This window comes from Scyliorhinus canicula, chromosome 5 (genome assembly GCF_902713615.1).
Source record: "Scyliorhinus canicula chromosome 5, sScyCan1.1, whole genome shotgun sequence".
NCBI classification, from domain to species: Eukaryota; Metazoa; Chordata; class Chondrichthyes; order Carcharhiniformes; family Scyliorhinidae; genus Scyliorhinus; species Scyliorhinus canicula.
This window is the reverse complement of record NC_052150.1, coordinates 132,554,453-132,577,845: the sequence shown is the minus strand read 5'-3', so window position 1 is coordinate 132,577,845 and position 23,393 is coordinate 132,554,453. Positions and strand designations below refer to the sequence as shown.

The window sequence follows — 23,393 nt, the reverse complement described above, 5'->3', positions numbered from 1 at the left end:
AAGTGATCATGCTGGCGCCAATGAGTAATGCTTTTGAAAAACGTGAACCTGGCGGAAGGGCAGCTGCGGGGACTTTAGGAAGTGAGTAGCCATCTACGGTCACAGGCAATGTGCCCGGGGGTACTGGGTTTACTGCCCCTGTGGTCGGAGGGGGTGAGGGGGCAACTTTGGGGTGGGTGCAACCCCGGTTGGGAAGGGCTGCCATGGGGGGTTTGGGGTATTGGAGCTGGAGGCAGGGTGGGGGCTCTGCTGCGGGGGTCATCATGCGCGGATCCTCCATACCAACCCCTGGATTATGTGTATCCATTCCGGGGGCAACCCTAGTTTCTGCTTGTCTGCCCCACTACCCACCCATAACACCTACTGACCGTGGAGGCCTCTGGCTGTGCGGCTAAAGGCTATTGCAAATAGGGTATTACCAATCATAGTTACGTGAGCACTTCACACATCCCAACTGGATCCCCGTAGGTGGACGCCCCATGTAGCATGTGGGGCTTACTGCTTAGCATCCCAATCAGGCTGTGATGCCTGGACACTGCTTGAACACTGCGAGAGTCAGCACCATAGATGCAGCACCATAGATGCAAACACCCAGGATGGGTCCCAGCCCCTGGCACATGTCCGTGGCCATGGTTTTTCGATGCTCTGTTCAGTTGTCTGCGGTGCAGGGTGTGGGGTCCAGTAAGCAGGGCACCCTGCTGTTGCCGGTATGCGTGGGAAGGACATGCCAGGTTGCGAGGGAGGGGGTGGGGGTGGGGACGTGGTGGGGTCCAGGACCCCAGGTCTGGTGGGATGGGGAATCGGATTGGTTGTCGGCCCACATCGTGGGACAAAGAACCAGAGCATCATACTGGTTGTGAGGGTTTTTTCATTTGTCGCGGACAAGTGTGCACCACTGCCCCGATCTCCCAATGGCACCGCAGACACCCGAACAGAGCGTCACCAAACCATGGCCACGGACATGTGCCAGGGGCTGGGGCTCATCGTGGTGCTGACTCTCGCAGTGTTCAAGCAGTGTCCAGGCATCTGGGGTCCGGTATCAACTCTCATGTGCGTCCGGGGGGGGTGGGTCCGGTGCCAACACTCATGTGCTGCCCAGGGGTGGGTCCGGTGCCGACTCACACATGCGGCCCAGTGTAGGCTGTTGCCGTTCTTTCAGCACTGGAGGCCTGTCCTCCTTGTCACAACTGACAGCCGCTTCCACGTCTTCACAGGTGGCATTGGCTGCCCTGTGGCTCACCCTACGGAACCTTCTGAGGCACAGGACATCACTCCTGGCCTCGACTGCATCTAAGAGCCTCCCCAGGTCTGCGTCTCAAATCTTTGGTCGTCTCGGCACCATGGCTGCGAGCTGAGTGCGATTTGCAGTGCAAGAGCTGTTTAAATGCTCCTGGCGAATCGGCTGGCAAGCCATTGTTCGCTGCGTGAAGCCTGTGGGCCTCCTTCAGTGAACCAATTAACGTTGCATTGCGGTGCTGGCCCCGCCGGGCCGAGCAGCGGGAAACTTGTGGCAGTTCCCGCTCGCTACCACACTTAGAAATCTTTCCGGTGAATCGTGCTTTGTTTGTTTGTTTGTGTTTGTGGGACTGGGATATTTTGTAAAAGGAATAGATAGTTATATTTCCAGAGTACAATTGTGTGTTAACCAATTATTGTAACTTTTTTAAAAAGTTTTTTTTATAATCAAGCATTCATTTATAATCAAGCATTCTGTGTTTAAGGAAAGAAGCCTGGTTAAGGTCTCTTTTATTCTGGGTCAAACTCTAGCAAAGATAAATAATTGGCCATTTTGGTGAATGAATTAAACTTTTAAATTAATGACCTCTCGATAAACTGTGCACGCCTCCCATCCAGATCATAACATCATACAGTTTAGGTTTATTGTTTTACCTTTCTTGAAATTCTTACGAATTGTTCTGATGAGTGCAAGACAAAAAGCTTCAACAAAAAATGTATTTTTTCAACAACACTCTCAAGTTCAGTACTACCAAACAACTATTTGTTTAAAGTGACCTTATTTTTCCAACAATCCTCACAATTGAAGCCTCTCTATTGTAACATCCTTTTTTAAAAAAATAGAGTGCCCAATTCATTTTTCAAATTAAGAGGCAATTTAGCATGGCCAATCCACCTAGCCTTCACATCTTTGGGTTGTGGGGGTGAAACCCACACAAACACAGGGCGAATGTGCAAACTCCACACGGACAGTGACCCAGAGCCGGGATCGAACCTGGGACCTCGGCGCTGTGAGGCTGCAGTGCTACTCACTGTGCCGCAGTACTGCCCTCTATTGTAACATCCTGGTAAACCTCCTCATCAGAGGACCAAGCTAAACCTGTATCCAAAAGGAGGTCCATCATTTGTGGGCTGGGTCCATCAGTTGCAAGCCTTTACACCTTTGCTTGTGGGCCAGGAGGAGCAAGAGTGCTTTCTCTGCTTTGTATTGCCCCTTTCCCCCTGAACCATTGGCCCAGTAAGCTAACCCTCTTACCTGCAATCTGCTGACCAACATTCTTCTCCTGCCATAGGACTATCGTCACTGGAGCTCACTCCCTCCCTTCTGTGCGATCTGATGATCCTATAATGCAGGCTTATCCTACCTTTTTGCTTGGGGGCCACTTTTTCCTCACTCAAGAGGCAGATGAGCAGATTTCAGAAATATATCTGAATTTCAAACAAATGTTGAGTATGAAGAAATGAAACAACTCATTGAGTAAAAATAAAGCAATGCCAAAGCAATAAATTGATCATTTAAAAAAAGAGTAATTAATGCAATTAACCATTAGAGTGTTAGTGGATGTGTGTGTATGTGCCCGGCTCACTCCCAGTTTCGAGGTGGTCACTCACCCAATATGAGAATGGGTGCGAGTATGTCTTGGTGTGTGGGGTTGAGGCTAACTGAGAATCCTGATGTGCACTCACATATATGCTGTCCTTCTCACTTGCACATTAACTCTCTATCCCTCTCTCACTCATACACACTTTCATTCTGTCCTCTCACATACACTCCAAGTAACGAATCTGTTATCCGCAGCCCATGGCATCTCTCTTTTAACTCCCCCTTCACCTGCTCAGCCTGACAGCCCCTCTCTCTCTCTCCCAGGTCCTGCAGAACCTCTTCCTGGACCCCGCAGCCTCTCTCCCTCTCTGTGCCCTGCAGCATCTTTCCTTCCCAGGCCTTGCAGCACCTCCTCTTCCTGTGTTCTGCATCCCCTCTCTCTGTCCTATCATGGGCCCCGCAACACCATCTTTCCCCAGGTTCTGCAGCCACTTTTTCACTACTCCGGCCCCACAGCCGCTCTCTCACGCTCCCTGGACACCGCAACACTTTGCCTCTAACCCCACCCCTCTCATGAAATCTTCTCTCTCGCTCTCTCCCCCACCACATTACCACAACCAGTGATCACTGCTTGTCATTAGTGAACCTATCAGCAGCAAATGCCGACGAGTAAGGCCTGTAATTGGAGGAGCAGTCCCTTGCAGAATCTTCAGCATCACTTACCTGTCATACTGGCATTTTAAACAATGACTCCAACAGCCACATAGAATGGCTTCAGGCCCACAATCCACCCCGTAGTCCACTGGTTGGGCAAACCTGCTTTAATGCTTTTCCCAGTCTCACAATGGTCTTCCATTTCCTCTCTTCCCCCAGTGTTCTCTAGTGCCCATGGTCTCCCTGCCTGCCCTGTCCCATCACCAAGATGCCCTCTACACCACTATAGTCTCCTCCCACCCACAATCTTACCCTCACTGCTTTCCGCTCCCTGGCTGTAAATTTGATGCTGCAGGTATAGCCATCCAACAATCAACCACCCTCTGCATTAAATCTGGCGGGACCTCTAGGCCTGCTACAACTTATCCATCCCCATAAATTTGGGGCACGGATTCAACATGAACCATTAACTCTGAAACTGAATTCTGCAATAAGATTCCCTATTCCCTCCGCTCGTCAATGGGATTTACCATTGAAGCCACGCCACGTAGCCGGGAAACCCGTGGTCCGGGGTGCACTGCTGGCAGGAAAAATGACTCCCAACAGCTGGATAATTCCGGCATTTGTATTTTGGTATCATCTGAAAATCAACACCACTCATTTTAGGCTTCGCCCAAAGTCATTGATACACTGAACAGAGGGAAGAACACTATTTGCTTTCATCTGTTATGAGCACTGGACTTTCTAAGACGGTTATGGTTCAACTGTCTCCTTTAAGTCAAGTTAAAATAGAATAGTTTAGAGAAGGGGATGTGACCTCTAACAAAGTCTTCCCGGAGACAAGCCCATGTGACTTAATAAATCTGTCTGGAGATAGGCCCATGTGACCTGGTCGCCATGGGGTCAGGGACCTAGGTCAAAATTTGTTGTAAGTTGGTTGCAAGTTTTAACATCTAAACACAAAGGAGGAAACAACTGATCTTGCTGCATATGGATTCTTGGGGTCAGTCCAAGCAAGTTGGGGACGAACACAGACAACAGATGCTGCTATACCAAGCAGGAAATAAGTACTGGTTTTGGGTTCACCACCAAGCGAAGTGCTTATAGGGAAGGATTCCCAATTTGAAAAAAAAAGGATTGTGGAGAGTTAAAGACCCATGAATCGGCAGAGGGTGCCTTGCTACTGAAAGTCCATTTGCTTATGCTCAGAATGTTGAGTGAAGTGACTTTCCTTAAAAGGGTATGGGAAGATTCATCTAATGAGCCAGGGAAAAGAGATTCTGTTAAAGCCAGGAGGAGCTTGAGATTTTTCTTAAAATAAATTTAGAGTACCCAATTATTATTTTTTTCTTTCTAATTAAGGGGCAATTTAGTGTGGCCAATCAACCTGATCACATCATTTTGGTTGTGGGGGTGAGACCCAAGCAGACACGGGAAGAATGTGCAAAATCCACACAGTGACCCGGGTCCAGGATCAAACCCGGGTCCGGATCAAACCCGGGCCCTCAGCGCTGTGAGCCACCGTGCCACCCAAGGAGCTTGACATTTTTAAATATAAATTTAGAGGACCCAATTCATTTTTCCAATTAAGGGGCAATTTAGCGAGGTCAATCCATCTACCCTGCACATCTTTGGATTGTGGGGGGCAAAGCCCACACAAACACAAGGAGAATGTGCAAACTCCACACGGACAATGACCCAGAGCCGGGATCGAACCTGGGACCTCGGCGCCTTGAGGCAGCATTGAACTTGACATTTTTTTTTAAATTTAGAATATCCAATTCATTTTTTCCAATTAAGGGGCAATTTAACGTGGCCAATCCTGCACATCTTTGGGTTGTGGGGGTGAAACCCACGCAGACACGGGGAGAATGTGCAAACTCCTCACAGACAGTGACCCAGGGCCGGGATTCAAACCCGGGTCCTCAGCGCCCTAGGCAGCAATGCTAACCACTGTGCCACCGTGCCGCCTGAACTTGACATTTTAAGCACAATTACATTGCTGCTGAGAGTGTGGTGTAACATCTAAACATAGCGTGGGTTTTCAGTTGTGTTAAAAAATTGTTAGGAACACCTTTTCTGTAGTTTAAAGAATTGGACTAAATATTTGCAGTTAACTATGTTGATTTTAGTTTGTTTGCTGCAATCATGTGACCCTTTGCATTGATCACTGGAAAATTCATCTCTTGGTCTCTACTGGGATCGCAACACAAGCACTCTGAAAATGTGTCCTTACCTCCTAATCTATTTTAGCTTTCCAATCAATTTTTAATCAAGTATGCTATTCTTATAGTTTTACTTCAAATGTGTATTAGATTCGGCTACATATCTGTGCTGTTGTTTCGAGTGACAAATCCAGTTTTTTTTATTTAAGAGTCTTGGAATCTTTTTCTACTTTGATGATGCTATATAAATGCAAATTATTGGAAAGGTTTGTGTGAAACACACTTTATCAGAAGACAATCCTTTTTATTGCCACTTCACGTTGGATTTTGAAACAATCAAAATTAATTGTGCAAATCAGCATACAAGCAGTATATTTGAATCACAAACATGTGAATACCAGCATAACTAGTCTTCATGGATCTGTTAATTCTCAATACTGTGTGGAACATATTGCATCATTAAGCATATTAAATTAAATACCGCTGCAGTTGATTGAGATTTTCTGTTCATGTACATATTGTATTTAGATGTGAGGCATGTTGAAAAGAGCATCAAAAGGATTTGCACTATTAGACAATGGCTGAATTTCATTCTGAGCCATCTGCTGACAACCATCATTTGATACTTTAATTGGATACTTGGCACACAGCCATGTTGTGGTCAGACACCGCAGCCTCTTGACGGATCAACCAATATCTAATGCACATGAGCAATGTATATACCTCATCGTAAATACCAGTTGAAACTTTCTGGGTGTCAGTTGACTTTAATATCTTTACAGTAAATTAAAAACAAATTAAAAGATATAATTAACTGATTCATTGAACACTTAGATCATTTATGGTCATATCTTGCGTGTGATTTTGGATCATTAATTTACTATTAGACAAAATAAAAAGGCTAGTTCTTAAAGTTTGAATACAGGGAGTGAAATTTGAATTTGGCGAGAGCACAGAATGGGCTGTAGCAGAATGTCCACTTCTTACATGCCTACTGCATTTTTCTGTTCACCGAAGCCGCCACTAATGTTGAATTTCAACCTGCTAATCTAAATAAACAACATAAAACATCCATTTGAGAAACTTCAGCACAGAAATCAAGGATTACACTCTGACAGTGCAACACTCCTTCTGTTCTGCATAGAAGTGCCAACTTTCAGATGAGACATTAAGCTGGGGACCGGCCTGCTCTCTCAGATTGATCTAAAAGATCCCAAAGCACTATTTTGAAAATGAGCAGCAGACACCAGTGTCCTGGCCAGTACTTATCCCTCAAACAACATAGGTTACCTGGTCAATATCACATTGCTGTTTCTGGAAGCTTGCTGTGTGCAAATTGGTTAATGCATTTCTTACATTGAACAACAAATTTAATTTTACCTCAGAAGTACTTTATTGGTTGCAATGTGACTTTGGCAACTTGTTAAGAAAGGTGCAAAGAAATACCAGTTTTTCTTCACGACTTTCTTTTGAATGGCTAAAAGCAAATTTGAGCCAATGGCTAGGTTTTCACTTGAGTTCTGAAGCACCAGATTTGTTAGATGCAAGCTGTTCCTTGTAATGAAATAGAACTTGTTTCAGCTAAAGGTTATTGCAGTGATTTACATTTTTAATCCAGTAGTTTTAAGTCCTACAGATACCACTAATAGTCATTTGTTGTATCATTTTGGCTTTAATTAGTTATCTTCTTCCCACGCATGTTGATAGGGCAGCACGGTAGCACAATGGTTAGCACTGTTGCTTCACAGCACCAGGGACCCAGGTTCAATTTGCAGCTTGGGTCACTGTCTGTCCGGGGTCTGCACGTTCTCCCCGTGTCTGCGTGGGATTCCTCTGGGTGCTCCGGTTTCCTCCCACAATGCCCAAAAGACATGCTTGTTCGGTGAATTGAACATTCTGAATTCTCTCTCAGTGTACTCGAACAGGCGCTGGAGTTTGGCGACTAGGGGATTTTCACAGGAACTTCATTGCAGTGTTGATGTAGGCCTACTTGTGACACTAATGATGATTATTATTATATGAGTTCCAGTACTTTAGCATGTACACTGGAAAATTTTATATAAGTAAAAATGATTTACTTGTTTTAGGTACCAGTTCTACGTGAGAGTAATTTCACACTTAAAATACTTTCACATCACCAGTCCGATACACTATAATAGTACGCCGAGTTAAACCGAATCCAAAACACAGCCGTTCTGTTTGCAGAATAAGTATGCCATCTACTCACAGGTAAAGTAATCCGAGAATGATTTGACAGCACAGGGATAACAAAAAGTAAATGATTCTTTTTCTGATAAAGCAAGTTATTGCAAAGACATTGGGCTAAATTTTCCAATAAATGGCAGTGCCAGGTTTTAACTGAAAACCGGAGTGTTTTTCCCTTAGAAAGGCAGCCAGATTTTCTGTCCAGATCTTCTGACACTGAGAAATAAAATCAGTGGCCGTGTTTTGTGCAATCACTCTGGTGGGTTGGGGTCTGATAGATCCAGGAAGCCCGCTTCACAGAGATAGGGGCATCCCAATCAGCGAGAACACTGAACTCCACCCCTCCACCCCACCCCCACCCCCCCCCCCCCCCCACACAATCTTCAGGGCGACCCCCACAACCATGGAAGTATTGGGGGATTCCTTATTCCCCCCCCCCCCCCCCCCCCGACCCCACATGTTCTCCAGTGTGCACTCCTGTTTCCCGGCCCACCACACATAAGGGGAAGTCCCCTCCCTCAATGGAGAAGGCTTTGTTCCCTTTCCGTGCCTCCTCTCAGTGCACCATAGAGCCTAGGCCCTCAACCTCGGGGCTGCCAGGTACCTCCACCCCACGGCATGGCCATCACAACTGGCTTCCGATTTCAAAAACCAGCAGTGAATCACACTGGCATGGCATCATGCCACCAGGGATGAACATCACATGGGGCCGGAGGTACAGCGCAAGCCATTCAAGTATATTCATTTAAATAAAGTAAATTCATTTAAATTAATGGAAATCAGTTTAACCTGATCTTGCAGGAGGTGAGAAAGATCTTAAACCGAGATCTCGCCAGCACAAATCCTTCTCGCGAGATTTAGCTGCCACAATGGGATTTGCATGTCTATCTGTTGGGCCCGAAAGATTGCACCCATTGTTTCTCTTCCTGCAGGCTGAGGTATTCAAGCTAATCTGTAATAAGACAAAGTCTCTCTGTAATGTAAACGGATTTAAATATATAAGAACAGAACTGGAGGAAGCTACCTCTTCTGCAATGTGGATTGAAGTTTGCTTAAGAATTCTGAATTTGTACTGTGGAGAAACTCTAGACCCATAACCGTCTTCAATTTATAATTATAAACCCACTAGTTTGTGGTGTGAAATGCCAAAGCAGTCTAGCGTGAAAGTATATCAAAACCTGGGCATCAGTAGACATGTGCTAAGTATGTTATGGTGTATAGTGTTTTTCTGCAGAGGTGACAATGTTTGTGTCTAACCTGATGTATTAATTCTTGACTAATTGAAATGCAGGGGAGTAGCTAAGTCTCATTGTTGATTTCCGCTACCCAGCTGCAATATTTAGACATTTCAAATGGCTCTGAGACTGGACAGTTCTGTATTTTTATAAAACCAAGTGAGTTTAAAGTGCAGAGGTAGGTCGCTAAGTTTGGCGTATTGTTGGCTCAATGCTTGTCTAGGCCAAAACTAATTCCACTGCACCATGTTTTGTCCATGTTTATTTATCTTTTTCTGCTTCAGATATTTATGTACTTGGCCCTCAGCAGGTGTTTTTAGCTTTGCCCCATCCACTTCTGGCAAAGCATTCAAAAACCTCAACATGAAGAAATTTCTCCTTACTTCCTTCACTCTGTTCATGTTGATCATTGACTCCCTGATCAGTATTTTATTTGTAATTAATATACATGTTGGGATTCCAAAAGCTCTGCATGTTGTAGGATTGGTCTTATTGGTAACCTCGTCACAAGGGCCTGACGCATTTGCTCATCATGCAAGCTTGACGCTGAAGTAAGGCATATCAAAGCCTGTGGGAGAATGGCGACTCTTATGAGACCATTCTTTGCTGTATATCAGACAAGCTCAGCTTTGGACCAAAAGGTTAGGGGGCGGGATTCTCCGTTTGGGAGTCTATGGGCAGGATTCTCCGATGCCAACACTGAAATCGCGTTCAGTGATAGGATTGGATTTGTTTATTGTGACGTGTACTGAGGTACAGTGAAAAGTATTTGTCTGCGAGCAGCTCAACAAATCATTAAGTACATGGGAAGAAAAGGAAATAAAAGAAAATACATAATAGGACAACACAAGGTAACTACATAAGCACCGGCATCGGGTGAAGCATGCAGGGGTGTAGTGTTAATGAGGTCATTCCATAAGAGGGTTGTTCAGGAGTCTGGTAGCAGTGGGGAAGAAGCTGTTTTTGAGTCTGTTGAGTCTGATTGGCTAGTGAATGCGTTTTTATGCCGAAATCGGGGGCGGCGGTGTATTTTGGATGATCCAGCCCCTCAAAAGCAGGGAAATCGGTGAGTGCGCTGCACGCTGTTGGGACGGCCTCAGGATGTCACCCGAGGCCCTCCCCTGATGCTCCGCCCCCGATGGGCTGAGTTGACGACAGTGTTGGTTGCATGTCCTCTCAATTTTCGGTGACCTTTCATTGCAACTGTGGATTGTGTCCAGCGGTGCCACAGTCGGGGGGGGGGGGGGGGGGCCATTCCGCTAGCAGGGGGGTCTTTGGAGGGGGCTGGGGGGACTGATGGGGGTGGTCCGGGGGTGGCGAGGGAGGTTACAAGGGGGCACTATCTGGCAGACCAGGCCAGCGCCATGTTCTGCGGCCGCAGCAGGTCGCCACCATGCGCATGCGCGGCCACGGACTTGGCCATTCTCCATCTGTATCTGCAGGTAAGGGGCTTTACGTGGCCCGGCTGCTAGCCCCTCACCGGGCGGAGCATGGGTGCGGGGGTGGCATCGACTTTCTGGTCATAAGACCAGACGCTTCCTTCAGACATAGACGCAAAATCGGAGATCCAGCCCTATGTTCTCCCGCTTGAGCTGAATTGTACTAGTTTAAGGTACTCTTGGAGTCATAAAGCATCAGAATACAACGCAATGCATATTTATGCATGGTGTGGAATACGAGGGATTCCTAGGGAATCCCATTACCGGGCTGCCATTTTGATCGGGTGGCCCGATAGTGAGGTTCTGTGTTTGGCTACGAGCCCCCCCACCGCACATTAGCCTTGACCCCCCCACCGCAAATGGGCCCTCCCCCACCATCACGCAGCCCCCCACACCCAGATTGCCTGGGTGCCCCCCCACTCCCAAGTACGGGTGTGATCCAACCCACCCCCCCTCAGGTCCCTGTAATAGGGGACCACACCAGGGACCACTATAATAGGGGGCCCCCCAGGGACCCTTGTACTGGGGGACCACCCAGAGACCCCTTGTAATGGGGGTTCCCCCCAGGACCCCCCACACAGACACCCCTCCTCCCCCCCCGCCAGAAATTAGACCCCTGTCTGGATGTTAGAGAGCAGTCCAGACAGGGCAGTAGGAAACGTTATAGCTGTAATACTTTCTTTGCAGCTCCAGTGTCCATTCCTTCAAGAACAGCTGTGCCTGCATCTGGTTCCCACAGAACCATTATCTGCAAGCCATTCATCCAAGCACTAAGTATATTAAATCACTCAAGCGTGTGATTTCACTGCACTTACCTCTCTTTGATGTGGTCAGTGTTAACAAACATTAAGGTTTCACCACTTTGGACACTGAAGCGAAAAGGATATGAAAGGTTAACGCTCCAGATGGTTTTTACAAGCTGTCAATCACAGACCGCTAGTTGAAAGCTATGTATGGCTTGCAGATAAAGGAAGGTACAGCTGCTCCCCTTGGAGGAATGGACAGGTGGAGCTGCAAAGTGAGAATAACAGCTACATTGGTTCCCACTGCCTCTGTCTGGGCTGCTCTCTAGCTTCCAGACAGGGGGCATCATTTGTGCGAGAGTGGGTGGGGGTGGAGGGTCAGTGGAGGGGCCCCTGTGCGGGGTCCCCCTATTTCAGGGGTTTCTGAGAGGGTCCTCCGTATTACAGGGGTTCCTGGTAGAGACATCCCGCTATTACAGGGGTCCCTGTGATGGCCTCCCTATTACTAGAGTTTATTGGGGGGGGGGGGGGGATCCCCCTATTATAGGGGTCCCTGTTAGGGGGGCGCGGTTGGGGAGTGGGTGGTCTTCTAGAGGAGGTGTGGGAAGGCAATGCATTGTTGGGGGAGGGGGTGGGCGACATGTAGGCTGTGCATCCCAATGTTTCCCTCATAAATGTAGTTTCCCATCTTTGCTTTCATTCAGGAGAATCTAAGTTGTATTCTCTCTTTACGTCCTCTCTAAAAGCAGTGCCCAATTTTGCTCACAGTCCTGTAACCATTGGCCTGTGTACATTTACCATTAAATCTTTCCTTTTGTAATCCAAAATGCTGTTGGCCTTTATTATGGTTTTATCTCCCAGCACTTGTACTTTTAAGAAATTAAAGCTCCAATTTTCCCTCAGCTGCAAGATTGTTGACGGTCACCAGTGGAAAACCCACTGGTGGGTGTGCACTACCGGCAGGACCAGATAATCCTGCCACCAGTGACTGGTCGGAGAATTCTGGCCTTATTCTCTGAAAATATAAATGTTCTTAACAACTTTGAATATAAAATGAATTTTGGAGCAGTAAATTGGTTCTTGCCAATGCTAGAACAGTAGGTGACATTTTTTGAAATAGTGGCAAAGTGTTAGGTTCTGATTGAAAACCGATGTGTTTCTCCCCAGAAACATAGCCAGTTGTCTGTCCAGATCTTCTGACATTTTGTCAGAAGAAAATCAATGGTCACGTTTTACGCCATCACTCTGACGGAGCAGCACCTGATAGAGCTGGCAAGCCCGGCTACACAGAAATCGGGGTGCCATCTTTAAAGGGCACCACGATCACTGAGATAACTGACCTCTCTCCCACCCCTCACCACCCATGATAATGAAGGATCCCCTCCCACAAGCTTTGGGGTGACCCCCCTCTCTCAGCACAGAGGTATTCGGGGCAGGCTTTTATTCCCCCCAGCCCCCGATACTTCAATGGTTCAGGCCCCCCTCCGCAATGGAGAAGCGTGTGTCCTCTCTCTAAGCCCCTTGTCCGTGTTCTGGGAGGGCAGGGCCTCGGGTCAGTGCCAGGGTGCATTGGCAGCCTTGACCCCCAACCCCAGGTCCTCCAAGCGCCCTCTGCATGGTGATCACAACTGATTTTCGATTTTGAAAACCAGTAGTGAATTGCACCGGCGTGTCATCACACTGCTGGAGTGGGGGGTTGGTGGGGTGGGGGAGGTGGGCAGATCATGTGGGATGTAAATCCGTTCAATTATATTGAAATTCATTTAAATGAATGAAAATCAATTTGACACCTTTTATGTACATTAACCTGATTATGTCACTGGCGGGAGGGGCGGGGAAGATATCAAACCGAGATCTCGCTTGCACAAATCCTGTTATGACCCTCTCACGAGACTTGGTAGGCATAGCGGAATTTGCTTGCGTGTTGAACAAGCCAGAAAAATCGCACCCAATATTTTCGGGTCTAAGTTGTAACAGCATGAAATCAATCTTAATTGGCTAAGACAGACCTGTTTTGACATTTATTTCAGTGCACCATTGAAATGTTAAACCTTTTTTAAAACACTGAACTCACACTTTTCCTGGAGTGACAGAGACTTTGTTTCCTCAGACTTCGCTCTCAGCTTGTGGGTTCTCCTCCCAGCCCTGTTTTCAGGAATCAAACACTCACAGGCTTATCAGAGAGAAAGGGTTGGCTGGATCTTTTCATGCAGAGGCTTAGCAGTCATTTTTCTGCAGAGTTTAGCCGAGTCTTTCACCTCCGCTGCCAGAATTCAAACTGAATGTAAAATTGGAACCTCGTGGCTCTGAAGAACATTCCAGAGAATTCAGAGCCAATCACCACTGGGTATTGGCAAATACCAGGCTTTTTTTTCATAGAATTTACAGTGCAGAAGGAGGCCATTCGGCCCATCGGATCTGCACTGGCTCTTGGAAAGAGCACCCTACCCAAGATCAACACCTCCACCCTATTCCCATAACCCAGTAACCCCACCCAACACTAAGGGCAATTTTGGACACTAAGGGCAATTTATCATGGCCAATCCACCTAACCTGCACATCTTTGGACTGTGGGAGGAAACCGGAGCACCCGGAGGAAACCCACGCATACAGGGGGAGGATGTGCAGACTTCGCACAGACAGTGACCCAAGCCGGAATCGAACCTGGGACCCTGGAGCTGTGAAGCGATTGTGCTATCCACAATGCTACTGAGCCAGCTCATTAGATGTTTGCTTTATTATGAGGAATAAAGCTGTAGACTGTAGGAAGCTATTAATGGATTAGTCCAGGAGTTTTCAAAGTCCAGGTCCTGACCTGCGGGTGGGTCGTGAAGCAATCAGTTGCGGCGTTCCCGTAGTTGTCTCGATGGCGGGAAAAGCATCCAATGGCTGCTCCCGGCATTTCTTTTGTGAATGGCGGGTGCTGATGCATTTTAAATGAGAACAAAATGAGGCTGTATGCAGATGTCTGGCCTTAAGCGGCAGCAGTGAACAGGTCATGCTCCTGCATATCCACTTTATGTCAAGCACCCTGTATATACATGCTTTTGGGGCCAAATCATAGAGGAGAGCTTCTTCCATTTTGTAGCTGCTAGCAAGCAAGGCAAGAACACTGTAAAGATGAGTCATTTTGTTACAAGAAAGAGATGGCCAGAGACACAAATAGGCAGTGTACCTACTGGGCACTATGTCACATTGGAATCTGCTGGAGAGAGCTGCTCAAAGAGTCCAGGGCAGGACAGAGAAGTGCTAGTGTTAGTTCTTTATAGAACATAGAACAGTACAGCACAGAACAGAGCTCCAGGGACTCTGTTTAACAGCCTACAAAGAACACGTGTAACTCTGGAACAAAGCAGTATTAAGATGATTTCTTGAGGAAGCGTTTTGTCAATTGTGCAAATGCAAATAAGGATGCAAAGCCCATATGTGTTATACGCAGGAATGTAATGGCAAATGAGAGGATAAATTTCAGATGGATGAAAAATTCCTTTCAGGTTCGGAACCCCAGAATCAGTTATTAACTTAAAGCTGACTCCAAATGAAAAGACTTAAGCTGCTGTACCTGACCTGTGACAGCATATTAAAAGCCCATGAGACTGTCCGTATTCTGGAGTAGCATCTCTCTGGAGTGCTGAGTAAAACAACCATTTTGTTGCTATTGCCCTTCATGATGGAACAAAGGAGCTGGATGAAGTCTGCATCTGAAATACGCATTCCCTTCTCATCCTGTGAATGTGATTGCAGTGCGATTGTGAGAACCAAGTATGCTCCCTTTTCACGTCAAAGGTAAGCGAACGTGGAGTGGGCTGCAAAGGTTGGCTGGTGTGGGTCCCAAAGGTCAGCTGGTTGGCATCATGGGTTGGGGCCTCCTCGGGTGTCCTCAAAGAATTATGTCCCTTCAATCAGGAAGTTCCTCCAAGTAGGTCTCTTCTGAGCATGGGTCTTCCAGGTATTGACATCGATGTTGCATTTCTTGAAGTGAGCCTTCCTCCTCTTATCCAGAAGCCATCTTTGAGCTGGGCTTTGGAAGACGCAACTCTGACATCCTAAGCACATGACCGGCCCAGTGAAGTTGGTTTTGGATGATCAAGGCCTCGATGCTGGAGCTCTTGGCTCCTCCAAGGACACCGATTTTAGTACACCTGTACTTCCAGTTGATGTGGAGAATCCATTTCAGACCATGTACCCATATCATCTCAGTGTTGATGATACCTCTCCAGGGCCTTGAGGCAGTGTCTTTACATAGTCCAAGTTTCTGAGCCATAAAGAAAAGTTTGGATGATGGCCACCTTGTCCATGAGGGTCGTGGTGTCAGCACATATAGCGCAGATGTCAAAGACTCGTCCTTATTCATCTAAAGGAAGTGCTTGTGGATCCAACGATGGATCTCTGCGCCGATGTCAGCCTTGGATGTGAAGTGGCTCCCCAGGTGTGGGAAATGTTCCACATTTGGGAGGGTTTCTCCGTTGACCTTGTTGGAGGGAGAGATCAGATCTTGCCCTGGGATGGATTGGTAAACGACTTGAATCTTCTTGAGGTTGAGGCTGAGACCGATTCTTTGGTATGCTTCCATGAAGTTGTCAAGCGTAGCTTGGAGATTCTCTTCTGAGAAAGGGGAGATGGCGATGTTTTCCATCCATCCCATTGGCAATGTCCACTCCACCGGGAAGCTTGCTCTTGCCAAGGTGAACGATGATGGCGATGAAGATGGAGAAAAGGATGGAACGATGACACGTCCCTACTTGACTCCAGTCTTAACATCAAAGGTTTCTATCTTATTTCCGTCCGTGAGAACTGTCACCAACATCTTATCGTGGAGGAGTCGGAAGATGTCGATGAATTTCCTAGGACTGCCGGCTTTTAACGAGCAGATAGAGGAGCAGGAAATGTAGTTGGAAGGAAGCTGGGAGCATGTGAAGGTGAAGAACAAAAGGTAAATGGGGTGATCTGGGATTGGGAGAAAGGCAGGACAGATTAAATGCCCAAAGGAATGAGTCTGCAAGGCAAAAGGGAATGGTAATTGCACAAGTAAAGAAACAAAACATAGGCAAAGAGAAGGTGTAAATTGGGAAAACAGAATCATCCGCAACACCTGCCATCAAAAAAAAAATAGGGGTAGAGATTAGGATCTGAAATTGTTAAATTGAAGTATTGAGAACAGAAGCCTGCAGCATGCCTAAACAAAAGATGAAACACTTCATTGCTCCCATGTGATACAGGCCCACTCTGGCATTTACTTCTTTGGGATTTGGATCACTTTGGTCTGTTGTAATACGACTGAGCCACCCATGGTGATGAACATTAAAGCCTTCCACCTGATTGTACAGGTGGATTGTATATTAATTGTGTTTGATAACCCAGTAGTTGAGGAACTAAAACAGTGATCTGGGGGTCATGAATTTCACTTCCACCACCACACCCTTTTTGAGACTCCAATTCCACACTATATGATTGACTCTTAATTCAGTCAGGGTAATTAGAGATTGATAATAAATGCAGTCCTCTTATTTTAAAAGTAGTTTCCAAATGCTAAATTTGCTCCAATTTAGATTTATGTGTCAGTAGACACTGCAGACTGTAATAAAAGGTTAAGTGCACCGTTGTATTTGAACATTCCTTTTAAATATTTCAGAATGTGTATAGATTTTTTGTCTGAGCTTTAAAAATATCAGAAGGTCTAGCTTGAGCACACAAGCTATTCATATTGCTCATATATTTTAACAATAACAATGCTGTTTTGACAGTTATTCAAATGAATAAAATGTGGCATTTTCTTCTTTGAAATTAAAGCTGATCTGGAATTACCTTTTGCAGGAATTATTGTTTTCCATTTTTTACGAATCCAGAAATCACTTATTGTTTTTTAGGAATGTTAAATGTCTCTTGAGTCTGGGTATTATAGAGGAAGTGCTGAAATAAAAATGGATTTTTGGCTCCCTGAATGGTTTCGATCCCAGATATGCTCTCTAGTCGATGCTGAAATAACTGATCTGAGCAGGCGAAGCACAATTGATCTCACTTCTCTGCTCCTGGAAGGGAAAGTAAAGACTGCGATCCTGCTGCTGTTCACTGTTCATTGACACCCAGATGGAACAGCTTGAAGAAGTTGGGTTTGACCAGATTGATTGACAATGTGTTGTCTCTCGGTGTCAAAAATTCTGCAGATGCTTTGTAGGGTTTTGTAGGGATACTAGTTTATGAGGAAGAAAGGGAAGGAGCTGCAGTGTATTAATCTATCTTTTGTCATGTGAGAGTACCTTTACGAAATGGGTGTTTAAGAAATATACCTTTATGAAATGGGTGTTTATCAGTGATGTCAGAGTGTGGGTGGAGCTGGGCTGTCAGATTTTTACTTTCGTTTTAGGCTGTTTGCTGCAGGGTGTGTTTTAGTTTTGTTTCGTTTTCAGTGTTGGAGCTGAAGCCAGGCAAAGCAGGTGTACTGTTGATCTCTCTGCCATGAAAAGACTATCTCTTGATCATTTGGTGAATTCAGAATTATAAATTCTCAGTAGTGAATGTAAACCTAATGTGCTTCTGTTGTCTTCTGGATGTTGTTTGGGAATTTATTAAGAATTACTTAGTGCTGTATTCTTTGGGGGTTGTATTCGAATTAATGGTCGCTAAGATGTTCACTGTATGTTTTAAAAAGGTGAACTTGAGGTCATAGAATAAACATTGTTTTGCTTTGAAAAATACTTTTCGATTCATGCTGTACCACACCTGTAGAGTGGGCCATTTGCTCCTCATACCACAATCTATTAAAAGTTTTGGGTCAGGTAAACTCCATGATACACTTTGGGGTTCTCTAAACCCATAACATTTTCTTTGTTGGATATTACTGAGGTTTTTATTTTATATTTTAGTTTTTATAATATCTCAATACCACAAAAGTTAACTTCTGATTTGATTTTTCTAGGAATCACTTATCTGGACCATGGAGGTGCAACACTTTACTCACATAGTCAGATTAATCACTTTTACCAAGACCTTGCAGAAAATATCTATGGTAGGCTTTGGCAATCATTTCTAAGTTTATCTTCAAATTTAAAACGTTTTGTTGCAAAATAATAAGAATTGCTCTGTGATATACATTTTCCTTAAATCCTAAATTTCAACTTCCATGAACTGCTTTTGAAAAATCAAAGTGTCAGGAAACAGAGGTAGTTTAAGTGATCTATATTTGTATTATTAAATATTGGAAATAGGCTCCAAATTTAAATGAGTTCAATTTTGTGTTTTTGAGTGGGAAAGGGTAAAACTCCAGTTAGGTTCATGTTAAACCAAAGTGTTTGCATAAATGGGGATTTTGGTTTCAATTCAATTGTGTTTCTATTGTGCTGAGAGAGAGTTTACGATGGAAAAGTAAATATGAGCTTGGAGAAAGAATGGGATGTTGCTGAGTAATCTGACCACTTGTAAGGAGAAAAATGTTTTTAATTTTTTCTAATTATGGAGCAATTAGAATTCCACCCACTCTGGACGTCTTTGGGTTGTGTGGGTGAGACCCATGCAGACATAGGGAGAATGTGTAAACTCCACACAGATGGTGACCCGAGGTCGGGATCGAACCTGGTCCTCGGAGCGATGAGGCAGCAGTGCTAACCACTGTGCCATCCTGCCTCCCTGGGAAAAGACTTTTTGAGTTTTAGTATTTACCTGGATCCAGGCAGATGGAGCTTAGCAGCTAGAGAGAGAACATAGGTCTCAGTTCTGCCAGAAGTAGAATAAAGCAGAGTAATGGGCACGAACGTAAGCTCCAGGGAACAAAAGTTAGTCCTGAAATCCAGAGAATGAAGAGAGGTTTCCCAGAAGTTTGAAGTTAAAGGAACCAAGAGGAACTGGGATTGGAACTATTCACTGATGTTAAAGGCAAACCTGGAAAGGTCAGACTGGGTGAAATTGGCTCGAGAAAGCTCAGAGATCTGAAGCAATAGTAAGTTTGATGTCCTTATTTTCAGCCTTTGGGAACAATATTATTCTATTTGGGACTGAGCATTTGACTTTTGTGTAAAAGTTTGGATGTGTGTGGCAATTCAAGGATTACTAAAAGGAGAGTTAGAAGACCTGGAGGTGGAACCTTGCTAAAATAGCTGAGGGAAAGCATTGTTTGAAAGAATATTGTAAAGAATGTCTTGATGAGTTTGTGTTTTGAAAATCTCATGATAATCACCTGGTGGGAATTTGAGGGGAAATCCACAGAAATTCGATTGGGTGACGTTCACCACTTAGTTCCAGATTGAAATGTGTCTGGTCACAGCTAGTATGTTGGTTTGCAAGGACTGTGTATTTCACTAAATCCATATAGCATTAAATAGATTTTGTAACCTGTCTTATCCTTTAAATCGAAATTTGTGTACATTTGTGAAGGTAAGTGGGAGTGAAAAAATATTGTATTATCATAAGATTGTACGACATAGGAGCAGAATGAGGCCATTCGCCCCATTGAGTCTGATCTGCCTATAAACATGGCTGATATATTTCTCATCCCCATTCTCCTGCCTTCTCCCCATAACCCCTGATCCCTTAATAATCTAGACCTATCTATCTGTCGAAAGACACTGTGACTTGGCCTCCGCAGCCTTCTGCAGCAAAGAGTTCCACAGATTCACAAACCCTCTGGCTGAAGAAATCCCTCCCTCATCTTAGTTTGAAAGGATCACCATTCAGCCTGAGGCCGTGCTCTCGGATTTTTTTTTTTGAGTGGAAACATCCTCTCCTCGTCCACTTTATCCAGGCCTCGCAGTATCCTGTAAGTTTCAATAAGATTCCCCCTCATCCTTCTCAACTCCGAGTCCAGACTCAGGGTCCTGAACCGCTCCTCATATGACTGCTCTTCATTCCAAAGATCATTCCTGTGAACCTCTCCTAGACCTTTTTCCCAGGCGAGCACATCCTCCCTTAGATACGGGGTCCAAAACTGCTGACAATACTCCAAATGGGGTCTGACCAGTGCCTTATACAGCCTCAGAAGTACATCCCTGCTCTTGTACTCTAGCCCTCTCGATGTGAATGCAAACATTGCATTTGCCTTCCTAACTGCCAATTGAACCTGCACATTAACCTGAAGCGAATCTTGAACTCGGACTCCCAAGTCCCGTTGTGCTTCCGATTTCCTAAGCCTTTTCGCATTTAGAAATGTGGCCGTGGCTGATGACACCTATCCGGAGGTCACAGACTGATGCGGAGACCCAATTGTAACGACGCCCATACAGCGACCAGTAATGTGATCGAGCAGTGCTTCGGCATCCTGAAGATGTGCTTCAGGTGCCTGGACCGCTCTGGAGGGGCCCTCCAATATGATGCTGAGAGGGTCGCCCACATCGTGGTGGCCCGCTGCATCCTCCACAACATCGTGCAGCAGAGGGACGATATGCTGGAGGAGGATGATGAGGAGGAAGGTAAGGCTTCGTCCAACGAGGAGGATGTGGGGAGGGGAACAGTGAGCAGGACATAGGTTCCGGGCAGGCATGGGAGGCCACACAACATCATCACCAGGGCCAACGCGCACGGGATGCCATGATCGCCTCGAGGTTCACCGAATAGAGGGGAGACATTGGGGAGGGGGATGCTGGTCAAGAGCTCGGACACCACAGGCGGAATTCTCTGACCCCCCCCCCGCCGGGTCGGAGAATCGCCGGCGGGCTGCACGAGTCGCTCCACGCCGCCCCGATGCCAGGATGCTCTGCGGGAATCGCCGCCACTAGGGCCATCGTGGTCGGCATGGCGCCGGTCGGGTATGCGACGACTCTCCGGCCTGAGCCGATGTGGTCCGCCATGCCGATTCTCCGGCCTGGATGGGCTGAGTGGCCGTCATCAAAACGCTGAGTCCCGCCGGCGCCGTTCTAACATCCTCTGAGCCGGCGGGACCTTGAAGGGTTCGGGGGCGGCCTGTGGGTTGGGGGGGGGGGGGGGAGAGGAGGGTCCGACCCCGTGGGGGGGGGGGGGGGGGGAGGGAGAGAGGAGGGTCCGACCCCATGGGGGGGGGCCTTCGTAGTGGCCTGACCCGCTATCGGGGCCCACCGATTGGCGGGCCGGCCTCTCTGTTCCCCAGCCTCCTTTCCTCTGCGCCGGCTCCTGTAGTCCTGCCTCATTTGGCATCGGGGCCGGCGCAGGGAAGAAGGCCACTGCCCAAGCGTGGACCCCGTGCTAGCCCCCTGTGCAACACTGGCGAGTTTCTGCTCCACGGACCTGGAATACCTGACGCTAAAATGCCGCCCCCTTTTACCTTTTGTGGGAGTTCAGCTCCATTATCCTGACAGCAGTTTACATCCCACCCCATGCGAATGTGAAAATCGCACTGGACGAAATATTCATCACCACAAATAGCCTTGAAACAAAATATCCCGATGCCTTGTTCATTGTAGCTGGGGACTTCAATCGGGCCAAGCTCAAGAGTGTGCTACCAAATTACCACCAACACGTCACCTGGTCCACCAGAGGCCCAAACATCCTGGACCACAGCTACACAAATATCAAACATGGCTACCGCTCTATTGCCCGCCCACACTTTTGCAAATCTGACCACAAGACTGTGCTCCTGCTTCCTGCTTATAAGCAAAAATTGAAGCGGGAGAATCCGTCAAGGAAAGTCGTGCATTGTTGGTCTGAGGAATCGGATGATCCCCTACGGGACTGCTTGGAGTCAGTGGGTTGGTCAGTATTTAAATAACTCTGCAAGCAGCCTGAACGAGTACGCCACTACAGTAACTGACTTCATTCGTAAGTGTGTAGAAGACTGTGTGCCAAAGAAGCAAATCCGCATGTTTCCCAACCGGAAACCCTGGATGAACAGGGACTGCTTGCTGAAGTCTAGGTCTGAGGCGTACACGTCAGGCAACCCTGACCTCAACATGAAAGCCAGATATGATCTAAAGAAATCCATCAAAGATGCCAAAAGACAGTACCAGACCAAGCTTGAGTCCCAGGCTAGCCACACGGATCCCCGCCGTCGATGTCAAGGTCTGCAAGACATAACAGGCCACAAGATGAAGGCATGTAAAATCACCAACTCCAACGCAACCCCTCCCTGATGAGCTCAACGTATTCTATGCCCGCTTTGAGCAAGAGGTCAGCAAGAGCGAGCCCTCCACCCCGGAAGCCGCGGATGGACTTTTATTTGAGATCACGCTGAGGAGCGCAGCTGCAATGTTCAGGTGGCTCTGGCACATTGTGCCTGTGAGAGGGCAACCCTGACCTGGGCCTTGGCCACCGCCTGCACATAATGCCCCAGGCCTTGGATACGCTGATCCATAGTCAAAACAGTTGCCCCCCCATGCCTCCACCTCCCTTTCCTCCGGGCCACCGACCACATCCAGTGACCTGTGCTCGGGCATGGTGACGGGCCGCAGTTCTGGTGGTCCCCTCCGGTATGGCGGTTGTGCGCGGCCTTCTCCTGGGGACGAGGGGGCACAAACAGCGAAACCGTTAGACGGTCCGACGCGTGCAGCCCAGGGGTTGGGTAGATGGTGGGCCTCAATGGCCAGGGCACAGGCCATGGTGGCTGGCATGGGTGCTAGCATATAGGGTAGGATGAGGCCGTTCCCCGGGGGAGGGGGGTTACGGGTGTGTGGGGGTGGGAGGGTTTAGTACCAGGGGCACGGAGTAGCCAACTCGCCCTGGCCGCCCTGAGGAGGTTGTGCAGTTTCGTTTGGCACTGTGTGCCAGTCAGGATGATATTGCCCATGGCGCTGACCGCGTACCACCCACGCCCAAACGGTGACGCTTAGCGGCCTTCCTCCCGGGCCTGGTTACAGGGTTAACCGCTTCTCCTCCTCGGTGTCCAGGAGGATCTCCAGCTCAGCGTCCCTGAACCGTGGCGATGTTCTCCTTGCAGCCATCTTGTTGACTGGGACGGTGTGTGTCGGGGGATGGATCGTTTAAGTGCGGCTGTGGCGTGCGAGCCTCATGTGAGTCAATCATGGACCCAGCGAATCCGGCACCGGTTTGCATGGAATTGATTATGTTCCACCTGCCGATGGTGCTAGCCTATTTAAAGTAGCTGAATCAGTGCAGCTGTTGTGCAAATTGTTTTGTCGTAAAACACCACTGTTCCCACGCCAGCTTTGACACTTAGTCTCAGAAGCGGAGAATGCCGCCCCAGATGTTTTTGTGAAAAGGCGTCAAACTTGCAAGTGTTGATATTCAAAGACACTTGGGCATGTTGGTAAAAGGAA

At 47.0% G+C, this 23,393-nt stretch overlaps 1 protein-coding gene across 4 annotated transcripts in view; it reads left to right on the top strand.

Moving 5' to 3' along the window:
- Positions 1-23,393, top strand: part of mocos (molybdenum cofactor sulfurase) — a 348,946-nt gene that overhangs the window by 45,417 nt on the left and 280,136 nt on the right. For all 4 annotated transcript variants that reach the window (XR_005460716.1, XM_038797685.1, XM_038797687.1 and 1 more), the window contains one exon: positions 18,137-18,226. Coding sequence is in view for 3 of the 4 variants with exons in the window: in XM_038797685.1 (XP_038653613.1) it covers positions 18,137-18,226 (90 nt within the window). In the remaining variant the exon portion in view is untranslated. The remainder of the gene's footprint in view (positions 1-18,136; positions 18,227-23,393) is intronic.